Source organism: Trypanosoma melophagium (genome assembly GCF_022059095.1).
Source record: "Trypanosoma melophagium isolate St. Kilda chromosome Unknown ctg24segment1, whole genome shotgun sequence".
Taxonomy (NCBI): Eukaryota; Euglenozoa; class Kinetoplastea; order Trypanosomatida; family Trypanosomatidae; genus Trypanosoma; species Trypanosoma melophagium.
Genome location: NW_027125155.1, coordinates 548424 through 561284, shown reverse-complemented (window position 1 = coordinate 561284; position 12861 = coordinate 548424). Strand labels below are relative to the sequence as shown.

Here is a 12861-nt window from a genome sequence, read left to right as displayed (position 1 = left end):
GTGATATTCATGTACATGGGGTTTTTCATTGTGTCTACTACTATCCTTTGCTCTTTTTTTTTCTTAGTTTTCATTTGCTGTTGTCGTTGTTATTAGATTATAATGTTTTCTTCCAAATCCGAGTATGACAGAGGTGTCAACACCTTTAGCCCTGAAGGGCGAATTTTTCAAATTGAGTACGCCATTGAGGCGATCAAGTTGGGCAGCACAAGTCTTGGAATTCAGACTCCTGAGGCGGTCATTATTGCTGCTGAAAAACGAATTCCTTCCACACTGGTTGATCCCTCCAGCATGAATAAGATTCTAGAGATTGACTATCACATTGGTACTGTATTAAGTGGCATGGTGGCAGATGCACGAATTCTTGTTGAGCATGCTCGTGTGGAAGCTCAAAATCATCGTTTTACTTATGATGAACCTATGTGTGTTGAGTCATGTGCATTGGCTGCGTGCGATTTATCTATCCAGTTTGGGGAAAGTGGAGGGCGGAAGAAACTTATGTCCAGGCCGTTTGGTGTCTCTTTGCTTATTGCTGGCGTTGATGAAAACGGCCCACAACTCTGGCAAACTGATCCTAGCGGGACCTACACTCGCTACGATGCTCAGGCAATCGGCGCTGGGGCTGAAGCAGCACAAACCGTTTTCAGTGAACGTTATCACCGCAATATGACTGTTGAAGAAGCAGAAAACCTTGCTGTACAGATACTGAAACAAGTTATGGAAGAAGAACTAACAAAAAACAATATTGAGATTGCTATTGTCTCTGCCTCTACGGGAAAACTGAAAATATATGATCAGGTACGAATCCAAAGCATCATTGATCGTCAGACAGAAAATTAGAAAGATGAAGGAAGTGAAAAAAAGAGGCAAAAAAAAAAAAACAAAGAAAAGAAAAAGAAAGGAAACACAGCTAATCAACGCCATGGTCCCTTTCTCTCGTTCTTATAGGATTTGGGATGTGATGGATGTTTTTTATTTTATTTTGTTGCTGTTTCTTTGTTTTGTTTTATTCTTTATCTTTACGCATTTACTATTCTTTACAAATTTCTCATGCACTCTATATATAGGTATTTTTTCTATTTTTGTGCCCTGCAATAGATTAAAAAAAGAAATATAATATTAAGCCATTTAAGTAACATGAGTATAAAAACGACCTCTCCACCGGAAGGAAGTGAATTTCAGCAACGGGTAGAGAATGACGAAACAGAAAGGGTAAAACGTGTTTCAAGTGCTGTAAAGTTTCTTCACGACCCACGAGTTCGACTCACACCGACCGCCAATAAGGTGCAATTCCTCAAGTCCAAGGGTATGACGGTTGATGAGGTGTGTGAAGCTTTTGGAAAGGCTGGACAGTCAAATTTAATTGAAGAAGTCAAAAGAATAATGAGTCAACAACCATCTGTTCCTTCTCTATGGAATACTGGGAATTCACAGGCGCCTTCAAGGTATGAGGTTGGGAATGCGACTAATTTGCCGCATCAGAACTCTCTCTCAACTCATGTAGGACCACTTTATGCTCCGCAACCACCTCCGTTTCCCCTAATACATTATGAAACAAAAGAAACAGATTGGAGGGATTATGTCATTGGTATTGGAGCTGCATTGATTGGTGGTTTTGCTGCATTCAAGGCATTTCAAATCTACTCACCTTATGAAATGCGACGTAAGGATGAGAAGATAAGGTCAAATCATAGATATGAAGCCGGTTTACGACGCAAAAGGGGAGGAAAACGTCTTTCTTCGGAGAGCGATGTTGAGTATTCGAAGCCATCCCGTGATTTGGCAACGGTTCCTGTACCTACAACTCCCGTACCAAATGCCCCAAGTACAGGTGGTAATCAGGAAGAAGTTGTTAAGCTACGAGCAGAGCTAAAGGAAACTCAGGATGCTCTAGAAAAGGAGAAAAAAAGCAAAGCGGAACTTTCAGTTACTCTTGGAAAGCTTCGGGGCCAGTTAAATACTCAATCAAGAACAAACGAGAAGCACGAATTAAAAATCAAAAGTTTGCAAGAAGAAATTGAGAGGTTGAATAAAGAAAGTTGTAATGAAAATGAAGTGAATAAAACAGTCGATGATGTTGCGTGTGCAACAAACATTCCCCAGACAAATGAGGATGTTGAGAAGAGTCCAACTCTTCTTAGACCACCAACACCTCCTTCCACTGACCCAAGTTGTGTGGAGCCACAGCAAAATTCACTACCTATTTTGCATGCGACGGATTTTGATGATGGCAATTAGACATTCTTTTAAAAGAATCGTCTCTTGTTATGAAGTGAAATAGAGCAGAAATTGCTCTCTGTTGTTTTGGTATTATTCTTTTATTATTATTATTATTATTATTATTATTATTATTATTATTATTATTATTATTATTATTATTATTATTATTATTATTATTATTATTAGAGCTGCCTCATTTTGTGGGGCTAAAAAAAATACTTGTTGTAAAGTCTTGACAGTGCCTACTCCTCTCTTTTTTAAAAAATATTATTCTTATTTTAGAGACACACAAGATGTCAGATCAGGTGACGCATAGGGAAAGTATTCATTTTACATCCTCTGCGAAACATCATACTGACGAGAAAAGCGAAGTTGGAGAGAATAACGATGATTATGATGATGAAGATAACTGTGCTCATTATAAAAATGCGAAACTAGGTATAAAAAGGTTTTCTTTGCTAGATACTACTTCGGAAAGCAGTGAGGCTGCACACACACATGATGAAAAACCTGATGAGTCTGCCCCAAGGAATATGAGAGGTTCTTGTGATGAAAGTTTACCACGTTCATTTATAAGAGAGCCTTCTTGTGTCTCATTGTCGATGACGTCAGAGATTGTTCCATCTCTCTCCACTCGAGCAAATGAGGTGCCTCCTGAGTCAACACAAGGTTTAATAGAAAAATCCTACTCGCCAAATGTTATACATACCTTTGGTACGTCCCAGGCTCCTCACGATATGCAGGAGGAAGAATTGGAACACGTGTTTCAAGCATTCTCTACAATCCCAACTCACACCGTATCAAATGGGATTGAGAGTGAAAACATGGAAGTAACTGTTTCCAAGTCTTTCCATGATAATGCCCCTGATAATAGAGGAACTTCTGTATACTCTGAACGAATACGGAAGCGGCGTAAGAACCCTTTAGCGGATTTATATTATAGAGGTATTAAGAGAAAGAAGAAGTTAGACGAGAATCTAGAAGCTATTAGAGAGGCTCAGACCAGAGACCTTGAAAATTGTACGTTTAAACCAATTATAACAAAACGAGGTAGATTAATTCGTCACTGTAGTACTCGCTCTGGATACTACAAACATAACACACAACTCCGTCAACGACTTCTTCTTGAAGCCTGGAGATCTGAGACTACCGAGGAATGCCGTCCAATTCCCGTGATTTCCAAAGGTTCCGAAAATATAGTTCGTCGTGTTAGAGGAGGAAGTGCTCCAGTTCTTCCAGCGAGTGAACGATTGTACTTGGACTCCGCACGTCGTCAATGTAGAATAGGGGAAGAAGATACAACGCAAAAAAAACCTGTAGTTGTGCGAACTCTAGATGATGTTAAAGCACATGTTGATGGTCTTTACTTATATGAAGAGAGACGTAAGCTTGCATTGCAAAAACTACGTGAAGAGATGGAAAAAAGCACTTCTCAGGAATCACTTCATGTTAATACAAAGGACGTGGTAAAACGACTAACACAAGATCGTGCAAAAGCTAAATATGATCCTCTAGAGAAAGGAGATGTAAGTTTTAAACCCAAGCTTAGCTCAACAACAAATGCATTAATTCTCTGCGCTAGAAGGCGAAGACTAGAGAAGTGGTACCATTTTTGGTGCAAGCACGAAAACTCAAAAGAATTACCACAGTGTGCCATTTTTGAAAAAATTCGTGATGCTCTGCAAGGTAAAACTTTTCCGGATGGACTTTCTCTAGATATTTTTTGTAATACTCTAGAAAAGTTTGAGAAGATTCACGGAACTCAGTTGTGGCATTCAATTTTGCCTCCTTCAGAGCCGTACTTAAATAAAGAATTAACTTTTGCACCGAAAATAAATCCTTACAAAAGAGAAGAGTCCTCCTCTTCAATACATCAAAGATTGTTTCAAGTGGCCAAAACAAAACAGATAACCTCAAAAAGGAAAGAGCAGATGCAACGAGAGGCGGAGTTTTTAGCAGAGGAAAAGCGAAGAAAAAAACTTCAAGTATGGTCTGCTCGAAATTCAAAAGTAAAAGAAAGGACTGAAAATGTTGATGTTAAAATGTCACTAACACCTTTTCTGCGTCGTGAACTCGCTCAAAATGCCGATTTCTCCTGTGGAGTTGGATCACCGTCATTGTCACAGCTCTCTTCTTCCTCTTCTTCCTTTTCTTCTGGACAAATAGAAACTACTTTTACTACTAAATCTGTGCCTGAGAAATGTGCTTTCTTGAAACTTTTAAATGCTGCAGATGATTTGCGTAATTTAATAGATGAACCAAATGAAATAGACATTCACTACTCCCCATCTCCTCCCTCTAATTTGGATAGTTTACAGGTTGAGATAAACCCGCAACCGCACTCCTTTACTTCGACGGTTGAAATTGCGATTGAGGTAGAAACAGACTCTGCCGTACTTTCAGTTTTGCCGCCAAAGCAAAAGAAACCTCAACGCTTAACTGATATACAGGTATCAACTGACATCTTGCTTGAATGTGCTCTGAGTCGCCGAACTTGGTCTGCAGATGTGTCAACGCGAAAGCAGCAAGAGTGCGAAAATAGACGCCGTCTTAAAGAAGTAGGTAAAGTGCTCTACCAGATGATGTGACCTGTTTTTTTTTTCTTTTGTGGTTCCTTCTTCTTTGTAATGTGCGTTTATATTTTTGTGTGTATATGTGTTGGGGCGTTAGGGAAGAATGCTTTGAGTTTATGTGGGTATGTTGGAAGGTAGTTCATTTGACCGTTAAAGGGTGAGTGTGTGACATCGTAGGGTATGTCATCGTTAAAGATAAGAAACAATACCTTTTTTTTTTCCCCCTTTGTTTTGCTTATTATTGTGACTTATTTATGAGAAAAACGGGAAAGAAAAAGGAAGGATGGTCACTGTAACAGAAATGGAGACTCGGATTCGTTCAAATCTGGAGCCAATCTCTTGTGAAGTTACTGTATTGAGCGAAGAGGATAACAAATATAGTGTGGCTATAGTGTCCAATAAATTTAAGGATCTCCCACTTATTAAACGGCATCGTATGGTAAATGATCTTTTTAAAGATGAATTGTTATCAGGGGAAATTCATGCATTGACAATATCAGCAGATCCCCCTAAATGAGAATCACGGATCAATTAATAACTCTGAATTTACAATATTTGAACCGTTTTTCTTTTCTTATTCTTTTGTTTATCTCAAAGGGAATTGAGTTATCCATGGATGGAGTGTCGTTTTTGTTGTCTCGAAACAAAACTTGAGGAGGTGGACGGGTTCAAGGCCTGCAGCCGTTGTGTCGGAAAAATTGTTCCTTTCTGTAGGGCAGTAGTGCGTCAGGTGATAAGCGAGTTACCTGGAAAAGGTTGGGATGTGAAGGTTATTGCAGATGAAGAGGACTGGCTAGATGCTCTGTCATTAGTAGTAAAGAATAGATCCGAACTTTGCGACGAGGGAAGGAAAGCTATTGTATTTGCGATTTGTTGCAAAAAAGAAGACATTACCACCTTCACTTTAGTGGATAGATTGTCAGTTCTTGCGGCGACAAGTGCAGCACTCTCACGCGTTCTTACTTCTCCGAAACAGCCTGCACGACGTGGGGGCCATTAACAGGGTTTATTAAACATAGTGGTACTTGTTTTTTTTTTTTTTGTAATCTTGTTAAATTACCCTTTTCCATGAAGACAAGGGGTTCTAAAACTTGTTCTCTTATTCTCTCTCTTTTATTCCTTTTTGTTTCATGTGCTTTTTTTCATTCTTTTCATTTCTTTTTTTTCTTTTTCTGTCGTAGCGAAGGAACTCAGGATGGTGAAGCCATTTGTCCCAAAGAGCGTTGTGAAGAAGCGCACGAAGAAGTTCACACGCCACAAGTGTGAGGCCTTCCCGCAGCTTAGCAGCAGCTGGCGCAAGCCAAGAGGTGAGGACTCGCCGGTCCGCCGCCGCTACAAGGGACAGAAGGCAATGCCCAACAAGGGTTATGGTAGCGACCGCCAGACAAAGTACATCACCCCATCGGGCTTCAAGAACTTCCCTGTAAACAATGTGCAGGACCTCTACATGCTGCTTATGCAGAACCGCAAGTACGCTGGTGTGATCTCCCACACTGTGGGCGCCAAGTTGCGCAAGGCTATTGTGCGCAAGGCCCATGAACTTGATGTGCGCCTGATCAACGGTAACGCCAAGCTCCGTCGTGTGGAGAACCACTGAGTTTCTTTCATGTTTTGATTTATTTTTTTATTAAGAAAACAAACTCTTCTTGGATACCCAATCATTTAAAAAAAAGCAATATGCTGATATTTACTTTGAGTCTTTTTTGTTTTTATTTTTATCGGAACAAAATGTGAGGTTTTTCTTTTCTTTTTCCTTTCTTTCGAATTTCTTCCATTCCTTGAAAAAAAAAAAAACGTGAAACGAATTATTCTCTTGGTTATCTAGATTGCGTCAAGTAAGAAGGATGCCCTTCGCTGATCACAAAAAGTACAAAATCCAGCGTGAGGATTTGCCCGCTATTCCTCACTTCAGTGACTTCAACGAACCACGTTTCTGCGGTACCAACAATAAGCAAAAGAATGGTATTCTAGCTTATTACCAGTGGCTCCACTGCATCGGTAACTGGGGAGAGGAGCATTCGATGTGTAAGAAGATGCGGTGGTATGTGGAACGACTAATGCATGAGTCCTGGCTTGAGAAGTGGGAGGAAAAACGTGCTCTAGGACACTTCGATCATGTTATTCTTTACGGTTTGAAGCCCTGGAAGGAGTTTGAGCCTTTGTACCAGCCCGTGAAAACGAACCGAAAGGGCGCCTATGAATTCTGGTTGGACCGTGATTTCGAGCCTCTCTATGATCCTGATGCAGTTGATTTTCGTGAGAAGGCCCCTATCCTTCACGATGTATTTGTGAAGGGCAAAAAGCCTGTCTATGACGAGTAATGAAGTAGTAGTAGGATGGCACTAGGTAGGGTTATGTGTTTTATTTCAGTGGCGTTATGTAGGACGGGTTTTTTTTATATATTCGTTTCTTATTTCAGTAGGATGGGTGTGTCGTTGGGACTTTTTGCCCTTGAATGAAAGTTTTTTGACTTGCGTGTTCTCAAGTATACACAGTGGAACTAAGAAAAAAAAAATACGCAAGAAAGGAATGAAGTGGAATGAATGTAAAATATTGGTTTCTATTTCCCCTTCTCTTTTTTTGTTTTCTAGGATAATCACTAAGAAAAAGTTCAGGTTTCTATTATTATTGTTATTATTATTAATATTATTGTCCTTTTCCTGTTCTTATGTCTGACTCATCGTACGGTCTCACGACGTTCAGTCCCTCGGGAAGACTTGTGCAGATTGAATATGCGACAACAGCTGCTGGTAAGGGCACAACTGCACTTGGGGTTAAAGCTATGGATGGTGTTGTTATTGCTGCAGAAAAAAAGACCACAACACCTCTTGCAGAATCTTCTACAGTACAAAAAGTCTTTGTGCTAGACGAGCACGTCGGTTGCACATACAGTGGCATTGGTCCTGATTGCCGTGTGCTGGTTGATGCTGCCAGGAAGGCTTGTCAAAGGTACCGCTTGACTTACCATGAACCGATGCCGGTCAGCCAATTGGTACGTCGGATTGGTTCTATTTACCAAGAGTTTACGCAGTCTGGTGGGGTTAGGCCCTTTGGCTGCTCACTTCTTGTTGCCGGAGTGGATGACCGCGGCTACCATCTTTACCAGGTAGACCCTAGTGGGACATTTTGGGCGTGGAAAGCCACATCAATCGGTAAGGGAAGTTCTGACGCCAAAACCTTTTTGGAGAAACGCTACACAAATGAAATGGAAATAGAGGATGCAGTGCATACAGCTCTTCTGACCTTGAAGGAGGGGTTCGATGGTAAAATGACTGCCGAAAACACACAGGTAGGACGCGTGAGTGAGGGAAAGTTTGAACTGCTTACAACTGAGCAACTGAAGGATTACTTGGACCAGATTTAATTTACATGAGAAGAATTTCATGTAATTCTCTCTGCGTCCATCATATCTTCTGTTTTATGGGGATTTTTCTCTCTTAAATGAAAGGAAAAAAAAAGAACCAAATCAAACCCAAGAAAAAAGAAAAAGACTACTCAATTATGCTATATTGGATGAATGTTCTGTCGAGAAATAACTCGGTAATGCAAATATAGATTTATACTTTTCACTGTTTTTAAGCTTTTCTTTCTTTGTGTTTTTTTTTGTCATTTTTTTCTGTTTTTTTTTTCTTATGGCGTTCTTTTTTTTTTTATTTTTTGCTACCCTAGCGGAAAACAGGATGATTCAAAGAACACCTGCACTGAGGGTGTTTTTTGATGATATGCAGCACTTAAAGAGAAAGTTACGAGTACGCTGCGCCCTGGACTGCAGCCATAAGAACGTTCTCACGAAGAAGGAATTTATTGCATTATGTACAACGAATCCGTACACGCCCCCGGGTGAGCGAATGACGCTCTCTGAAGCATCAGACTATCTGGAAAAGCTTCATCGGGCACGGGAGGTTATTGTATTACGTGATTTTGTCTATACCAACCCTTCTGAAGTAGTGAATACTGTTTATATGATGTTACGTCTTCCTACTCTTCGACCAGAAATCCCTGCTTGTGTGAAAAAGCATACTTCCGAGAATAAATATATTGCTGATACTTTTGTGCAAGAGGAAGTAACACGTCGCCGGAATTTTTGGGCTACTGTTTCTCTTCTTAGTGGAATTCAAATGAGTTTCCTGGCATATCTAACTTTCATTGTCTATGATTGGGACGTGATGGAACCTGTTTGCTATTTTATAACTACTTTTACTGCGTTATGTGTTTATGCCTATTCTCTTCTCTTTCGTCGAGAGTGCACTTTTCATTCTGTAGAAAATCAGTTATTTGCTTCTAATGCAGCATTGAAAGTTAATTACTCTCCTAATGTGATACAATTATGGTCTAACAATTTGATATCATGTGGTAGGGATAGTCATTTAAAGTGTTCTCCCTCTGATGCTGCAACACTGCTTCAGAATCTCAACGGTAGTGATGCCTCTTCTGCCCACGATGTCAGAGAAAGCAAGAATGAAGGAAACAACATCTACATGAATAAAAAATGATGATCTTGAGTGTAGAAGCTAAAATCATCATCCTTCGCCCAACTGTCAAGTATCGTTTTTTTTTTTTTGTTTGTTGTTGCCAAATTTTCTTTTTAGATGTCTTAATTTAGTAGTATTTATCTGCTTATATTGTCTCTTGCTTGAATGTGTACCTCTGTTTTGTATGTTTTTTTTTTTTTAATGTTTTTATTTATTTTTTATTTTATTTTTTTACCCCTAAGAGCTCTTGTTGTGCTTTCATAGAACATGTGGACTGTGCACGACGATGAATATAAAACTGCAGAGTTAAATATTACAGGGCTTCTGCAAAAGGGTTTGAATGAAGATGAAGACAAGACAACGAAACCAATCGGCATTTACACCAAATGTTCACAGGTTTTTGCCACGCCTTCTGTGACTCCAACCGACAACACACCATTGAATATTCACAAACATAATCCTAATACCTCGTGGACTCGTGCCCACACACCCATTAGTTCTCCTATTCCAAATGGTTTGTTTAGCCAACCACAAGGTGCCTCACCTCCTCAATTGAGTGTTATGCGTGTTGATGCCCCTCCGTTTGAGCCTTCACCAAATTGTGTCGCAGCCACCATACCTTACGCTGCCCCATCACCATTGAGTAAACGGGGGATGACTCCTACACATATACAACGTGCCAACGCTTCTGAAAATCGCAATTTGTCTCTGATGTTATCAATGGAAGATGTAACAGGGAGAGAAAAGGAGAGAGGAGGATCCCATTACGTGGATTGGAATAGCCACCCTGTAAATCCATATCATCCGAATGTTGTGGGTCGTGCCTATGGGGGTTGCGTCACTGCTGAAAGCCTACGGGGTACCGTTTATGAAACGGCAAAGGATCAACATGGATGCCGATTTCTTCAGCGTTTATTGGGAGAACCAGGAGGAGATGGAGAAATTGCACGTGTCATTATGAATGAAATTGTTCCTCACGTTGCAGAGTTAATGACAGATCAGTATGCCAATTTTCTTGTTCAGAAACTTTTTGATATTATGCCTCATGATGTGCGATACAACGTTGCCCGTGTTGCGGCTCCACAGATCACTGTTATAGCACTAACTCCGCACGGTACTTTCAGCGTACAGAAAATGGTTGAAACAATTGCCACACGGGAAGAGATGGAGATTCTGCGTGAGGCTCTATCAAAGGATGTTGTTCGCTTGGTAAAAGATGCCCATGGTAATCATGTTATTCAGAAGGTGCTACAACGATTTAATCATAATGATAAGGAGTTTATCTACGCTGCGGTAGCCGCGGATTGTGTAACCATTGCAAAAAATAAGCAGGGTTGCTGTGTTCTTCAGCGTTGTCTCGAACATGCATCCAATTCACAGAGGACCGCTCTGGTGGAGCGTATTTTAAGCTGCTGCTTGCAGATAGCTGAAGATCCCTTTGGGAACTATGTTCTACAGTATGTACTGGATTCTAAAGACAGTAAAGCAACGGATACCATTGCAATCGCGTTCCTTCCGCACTTAGTACAACTCTGTATGAATAAGTTTAGCTCCAACGTTATGGAGAAGGTGCTTCGTGGGGCATCACAGCCAGTGCAGGATATGTACGTAGAAACCATGTGCTCTCAGGAAGTTGTTTCTCGACTCATTCAGGACGATTTTGGTAACTATGTGCTTCAAACTGCACTCACTATTTGCTCACCCGCACAGGCTGAGACGCTTGTTTCCGTTGTCCGTCCCCTTATGCCCAGCATTAGGAATGCCCCGTACGCGAAGAAGTTGGAAGGGAAGATTGAGGGAATTATCCAGCGAACTGCCAACGGCCGCCAGGCCGCCGTGGAGTACGACAGCAGCCGCCCACACGACGCACACGGGACAAAGTATGATGTTGTGCAGCCCAACCACGAGCGTTATCACAACAGGGAGCCGCATACCGCACCCCACCAGCAGCTCTCTGGTTGAGTTATTTCGTTCTGGGATTTGTATGTCTCTGTGGGTGAACGTAAGAGGTGTTTGTACAGTGTAAGCACAAACAGGAAGAAAAAAATATTGATTTACACACATATATATATATATATATATATATATATATATATAATATATTTATATTATTGTTTAGTTGTACGAATAGGTGAAATAAAAATGAATGAATGAAAAAAAAAAGAAAAAAATTGAGGAAAAAAAGGAAAAAGATATTGAAACTCGCTCTTAGAGAAGAGGAAAAAACCGGAGTTGGAGATAAAGTATTGTATACTCAAGAAATAGGTGCAAAGGGGAAAAATGAAGCGAATTAAGAAAATGAAGATGAACGAAAAAAAAGTAAAGAGCAATGTGAGCAGGAGGAAAAAAAAAGGAAGGGCTTCCTTATTTGCGATGGGAGGGGGGAGGGGGAATCGCCTCAAAACGACTCATGATATCGTTTTTTTTTTCCCCCTTTCTCTATGTGAACTTCACGCGAACTATGCACCACTGGTTGTGGTTGAATAAAAATTTGTAGGAAAAAAAGCGCCACAAAATAGAAAAAAAACTCATGCGGTTTTTTTTTATTAGTTCTAATGCCGTGGCACAAAGTTAAGACTAAGGAAAAAAGAGAGTGATTTAGAGGGTCGGGATGAGTAGTCACTTTAGTGCCGTCGCGTAAGAAAACAGAGAATAAATATTGAGGAGATTCATCTTTCTTACGGGGATCACTTTGTATTTACGTGTTCCGACGGATGATGAGAAGAGAATTTTTTTTTTTCAATGTTCCATTCTCCTCCTTTTTGTATTATTTCTCTTTTTGGCTTACTCACTCTCATTTTCTCTCTTTATTTTTGTGTCTCTGTGTGAAACACGGCGTTAAACTGCGCTTGCGGTTGTCTCAGAATGCAGAAGACATTCATCTTAACGGGTGCCTTTGTGAATTATGCCAAATGGCAACTCACTGTAGATTTCCCTTTCTGCTCTGCAATCGATGAGGTTAGGTAAACGAGACGCATCTGGATTCTTTTTATTTTTATTTTATTGGCCATAATCCTTGGTGTTTTCATTCTTGTGGAGTTACATTGATGACGACTTTTACATTGCGTGATTCTTCAATATATATATATATATATATATATATATATTGACTGATTTGCAATGAATGAGTTTTTCCACCACGTTAGTAGTTAAGCGATACCGCCTGACAGCTTCATCACTGCCCGTTGCTAACAATGGGAGTATTTAGAGCTGTCTTGGAGGACGCAGGTCCCCGTTGTTTTTTTTTTTTACCTCATTATTCCATAAGCCTCTCCCATTAACTCTCTCTATCTCTGTAGATATATATACGTCTGTGTGTGTTTTTGTACTGAGTGGGATCAGACTCTTCCTGAAAGTCGCAACAAAAACTGTTTCGTGATTTTCTGCACTTGGATTTCTTTTTTACTTCTTTACCCTAGGTAATAGGATTCTCTGATAGCATATATATATATATATATATATATATATTAAGGAAAAGAGTATTTACATTGACATATGCACGCTTTTTCCTTGATGGGTTACTCTCTTCACTTCTGAGAAAACCCCGTTCTTTACTTCTTAAAGGAACTGTTTCTATTTCTCTTGTTTTTGAGAGT

The 12861-nt window shown here is 40.1% G+C and overlaps 10 protein-coding genes across 10 annotated transcripts; all 10 read left to right on the top strand.

The window, feature by feature from the left end:
* Window positions 1–102: 102 nt before the first annotated feature.
* On the top strand, window positions 103–840 carry LSM04_002736 (Proteasome alpha-subunit; the record flags this gene model as incomplete). The annotated part of the gene is made up of 1 exon (XM_067330125.1): window positions 103–840. One exon carries the CDS (start codon window positions 103–105, stop codon window positions 838–840), a length of 738 nt encoding a protein of 245 aa, XP_067191130.1.
* Window positions 841–1137: 297 nt separating this feature from the next.
* Window positions 1138–2238, top strand: LSM04_003604 (Peroxisome membrane anchor protein Pex14p; the record flags this gene model as incomplete). The annotated part of the gene is made up of 1 exon (XM_067330124.1): window positions 1138–2238. One exon carries the CDS (start codon window positions 1138–1140, stop codon window positions 2236–2238), a length of 1101 nt encoding a protein of 366 aa, XP_067191154.1.
* A 275-nt stretch (window positions 2239–2513) lies between these two features.
* On the top strand, window positions 2514–4808 carry LSM04_004787 (uncharacterized protein; the record flags this gene model as incomplete). The annotated part of the gene is made up of 1 exon (XM_067330122.1): window positions 2514–4808. The coding sequence occupies one exon, from the start codon at window positions 2514–2516 to the stop codon at window positions 4806–4808; it is 2295 nt and encodes a 764-aa protein (XP_067191193.1).
* A 268-nt stretch (window positions 4809–5076) lies between these two features.
* Window positions 5077–5310, top strand: LSM04_007422 (BolA protein; the record flags this gene model as incomplete). The annotated part of the gene is made up of 1 exon (XM_067330121.1): window positions 5077–5310. The coding sequence occupies one exon, from the start codon at window positions 5077–5079 to the stop codon at window positions 5308–5310; it is 234 nt and encodes a 77-aa protein (XP_067191262.1).
* Window positions 5311–5409: 99 nt separating this feature from the next.
* LSM04_000813 (uncharacterized protein) lies at window positions 5410–5793 on the top strand (the record flags this gene model as incomplete). Its single annotated transcript, XM_067330120.1, has 1 exon — window positions 5410–5793. The coding sequence occupies one exon, from the start codon at window positions 5410–5412 to the stop codon at window positions 5791–5793; it is 384 nt and encodes a 127-aa protein (XP_067191098.1).
* Window positions 5794–5988: 195 nt separating this feature from the next.
* On the top strand, window positions 5989–6390 carry LSM04_005187 (Ribosomal protein L32e; the record flags this gene model as incomplete). Its single annotated transcript, XM_067330119.1, has 1 exon — window positions 5989–6390. One exon carries the CDS (start codon window positions 5989–5991, stop codon window positions 6388–6390), a length of 402 nt encoding a protein of 133 aa, XP_067191211.1.
* Window positions 6391–6637: 247 nt separating this feature from the next.
* Window positions 6638–7114, top strand: LSM04_002000 (uncharacterized protein; the record flags this gene model as incomplete). Its single annotated transcript, XM_067330118.1, has 1 exon — window positions 6638–7114. The coding sequence occupies one exon, from the start codon at window positions 6638–6640 to the stop codon at window positions 7112–7114; it is 477 nt and encodes a 158-aa protein (XP_067191119.1).
* Window positions 7115–7461: 347 nt separating this feature from the next.
* On the top strand, window positions 7462–8157 carry LSM04_009079 (Proteasome; the record flags this gene model as incomplete). Its single annotated transcript, XM_067330117.1, has 1 exon — window positions 7462–8157. The coding sequence occupies one exon, from the start codon at window positions 7462–7464 to the stop codon at window positions 8155–8157; it is 696 nt and encodes a 231-aa protein (XP_067191312.1).
* Window positions 8158–8473: 316 nt separating this feature from the next.
* On the top strand, window positions 8474–9286 carry LSM04_009304 (Calcium uniporter protein; the record flags this gene model as incomplete). Its single annotated transcript, XM_067330116.1, has 1 exon — window positions 8474–9286. One exon carries the CDS (start codon window positions 8474–8476, stop codon window positions 9284–9286), a length of 813 nt encoding a protein of 270 aa, XP_067191320.1.
* A 246-nt stretch (window positions 9287–9532) lies between these two features.
* On the top strand, window positions 9533–11227 carry LSM04_009476 (Pumilio RNA-binding repeat; the record flags this gene model as incomplete). The annotated part of the gene is made up of 1 exon (XM_067330115.1): window positions 9533–11227. One exon carries the CDS (start codon window positions 9533–9535, stop codon window positions 11225–11227), a length of 1695 nt encoding a protein of 564 aa, XP_067191328.1.
* Window positions 11228–12861: the final 1634 nt, after the last annotated feature.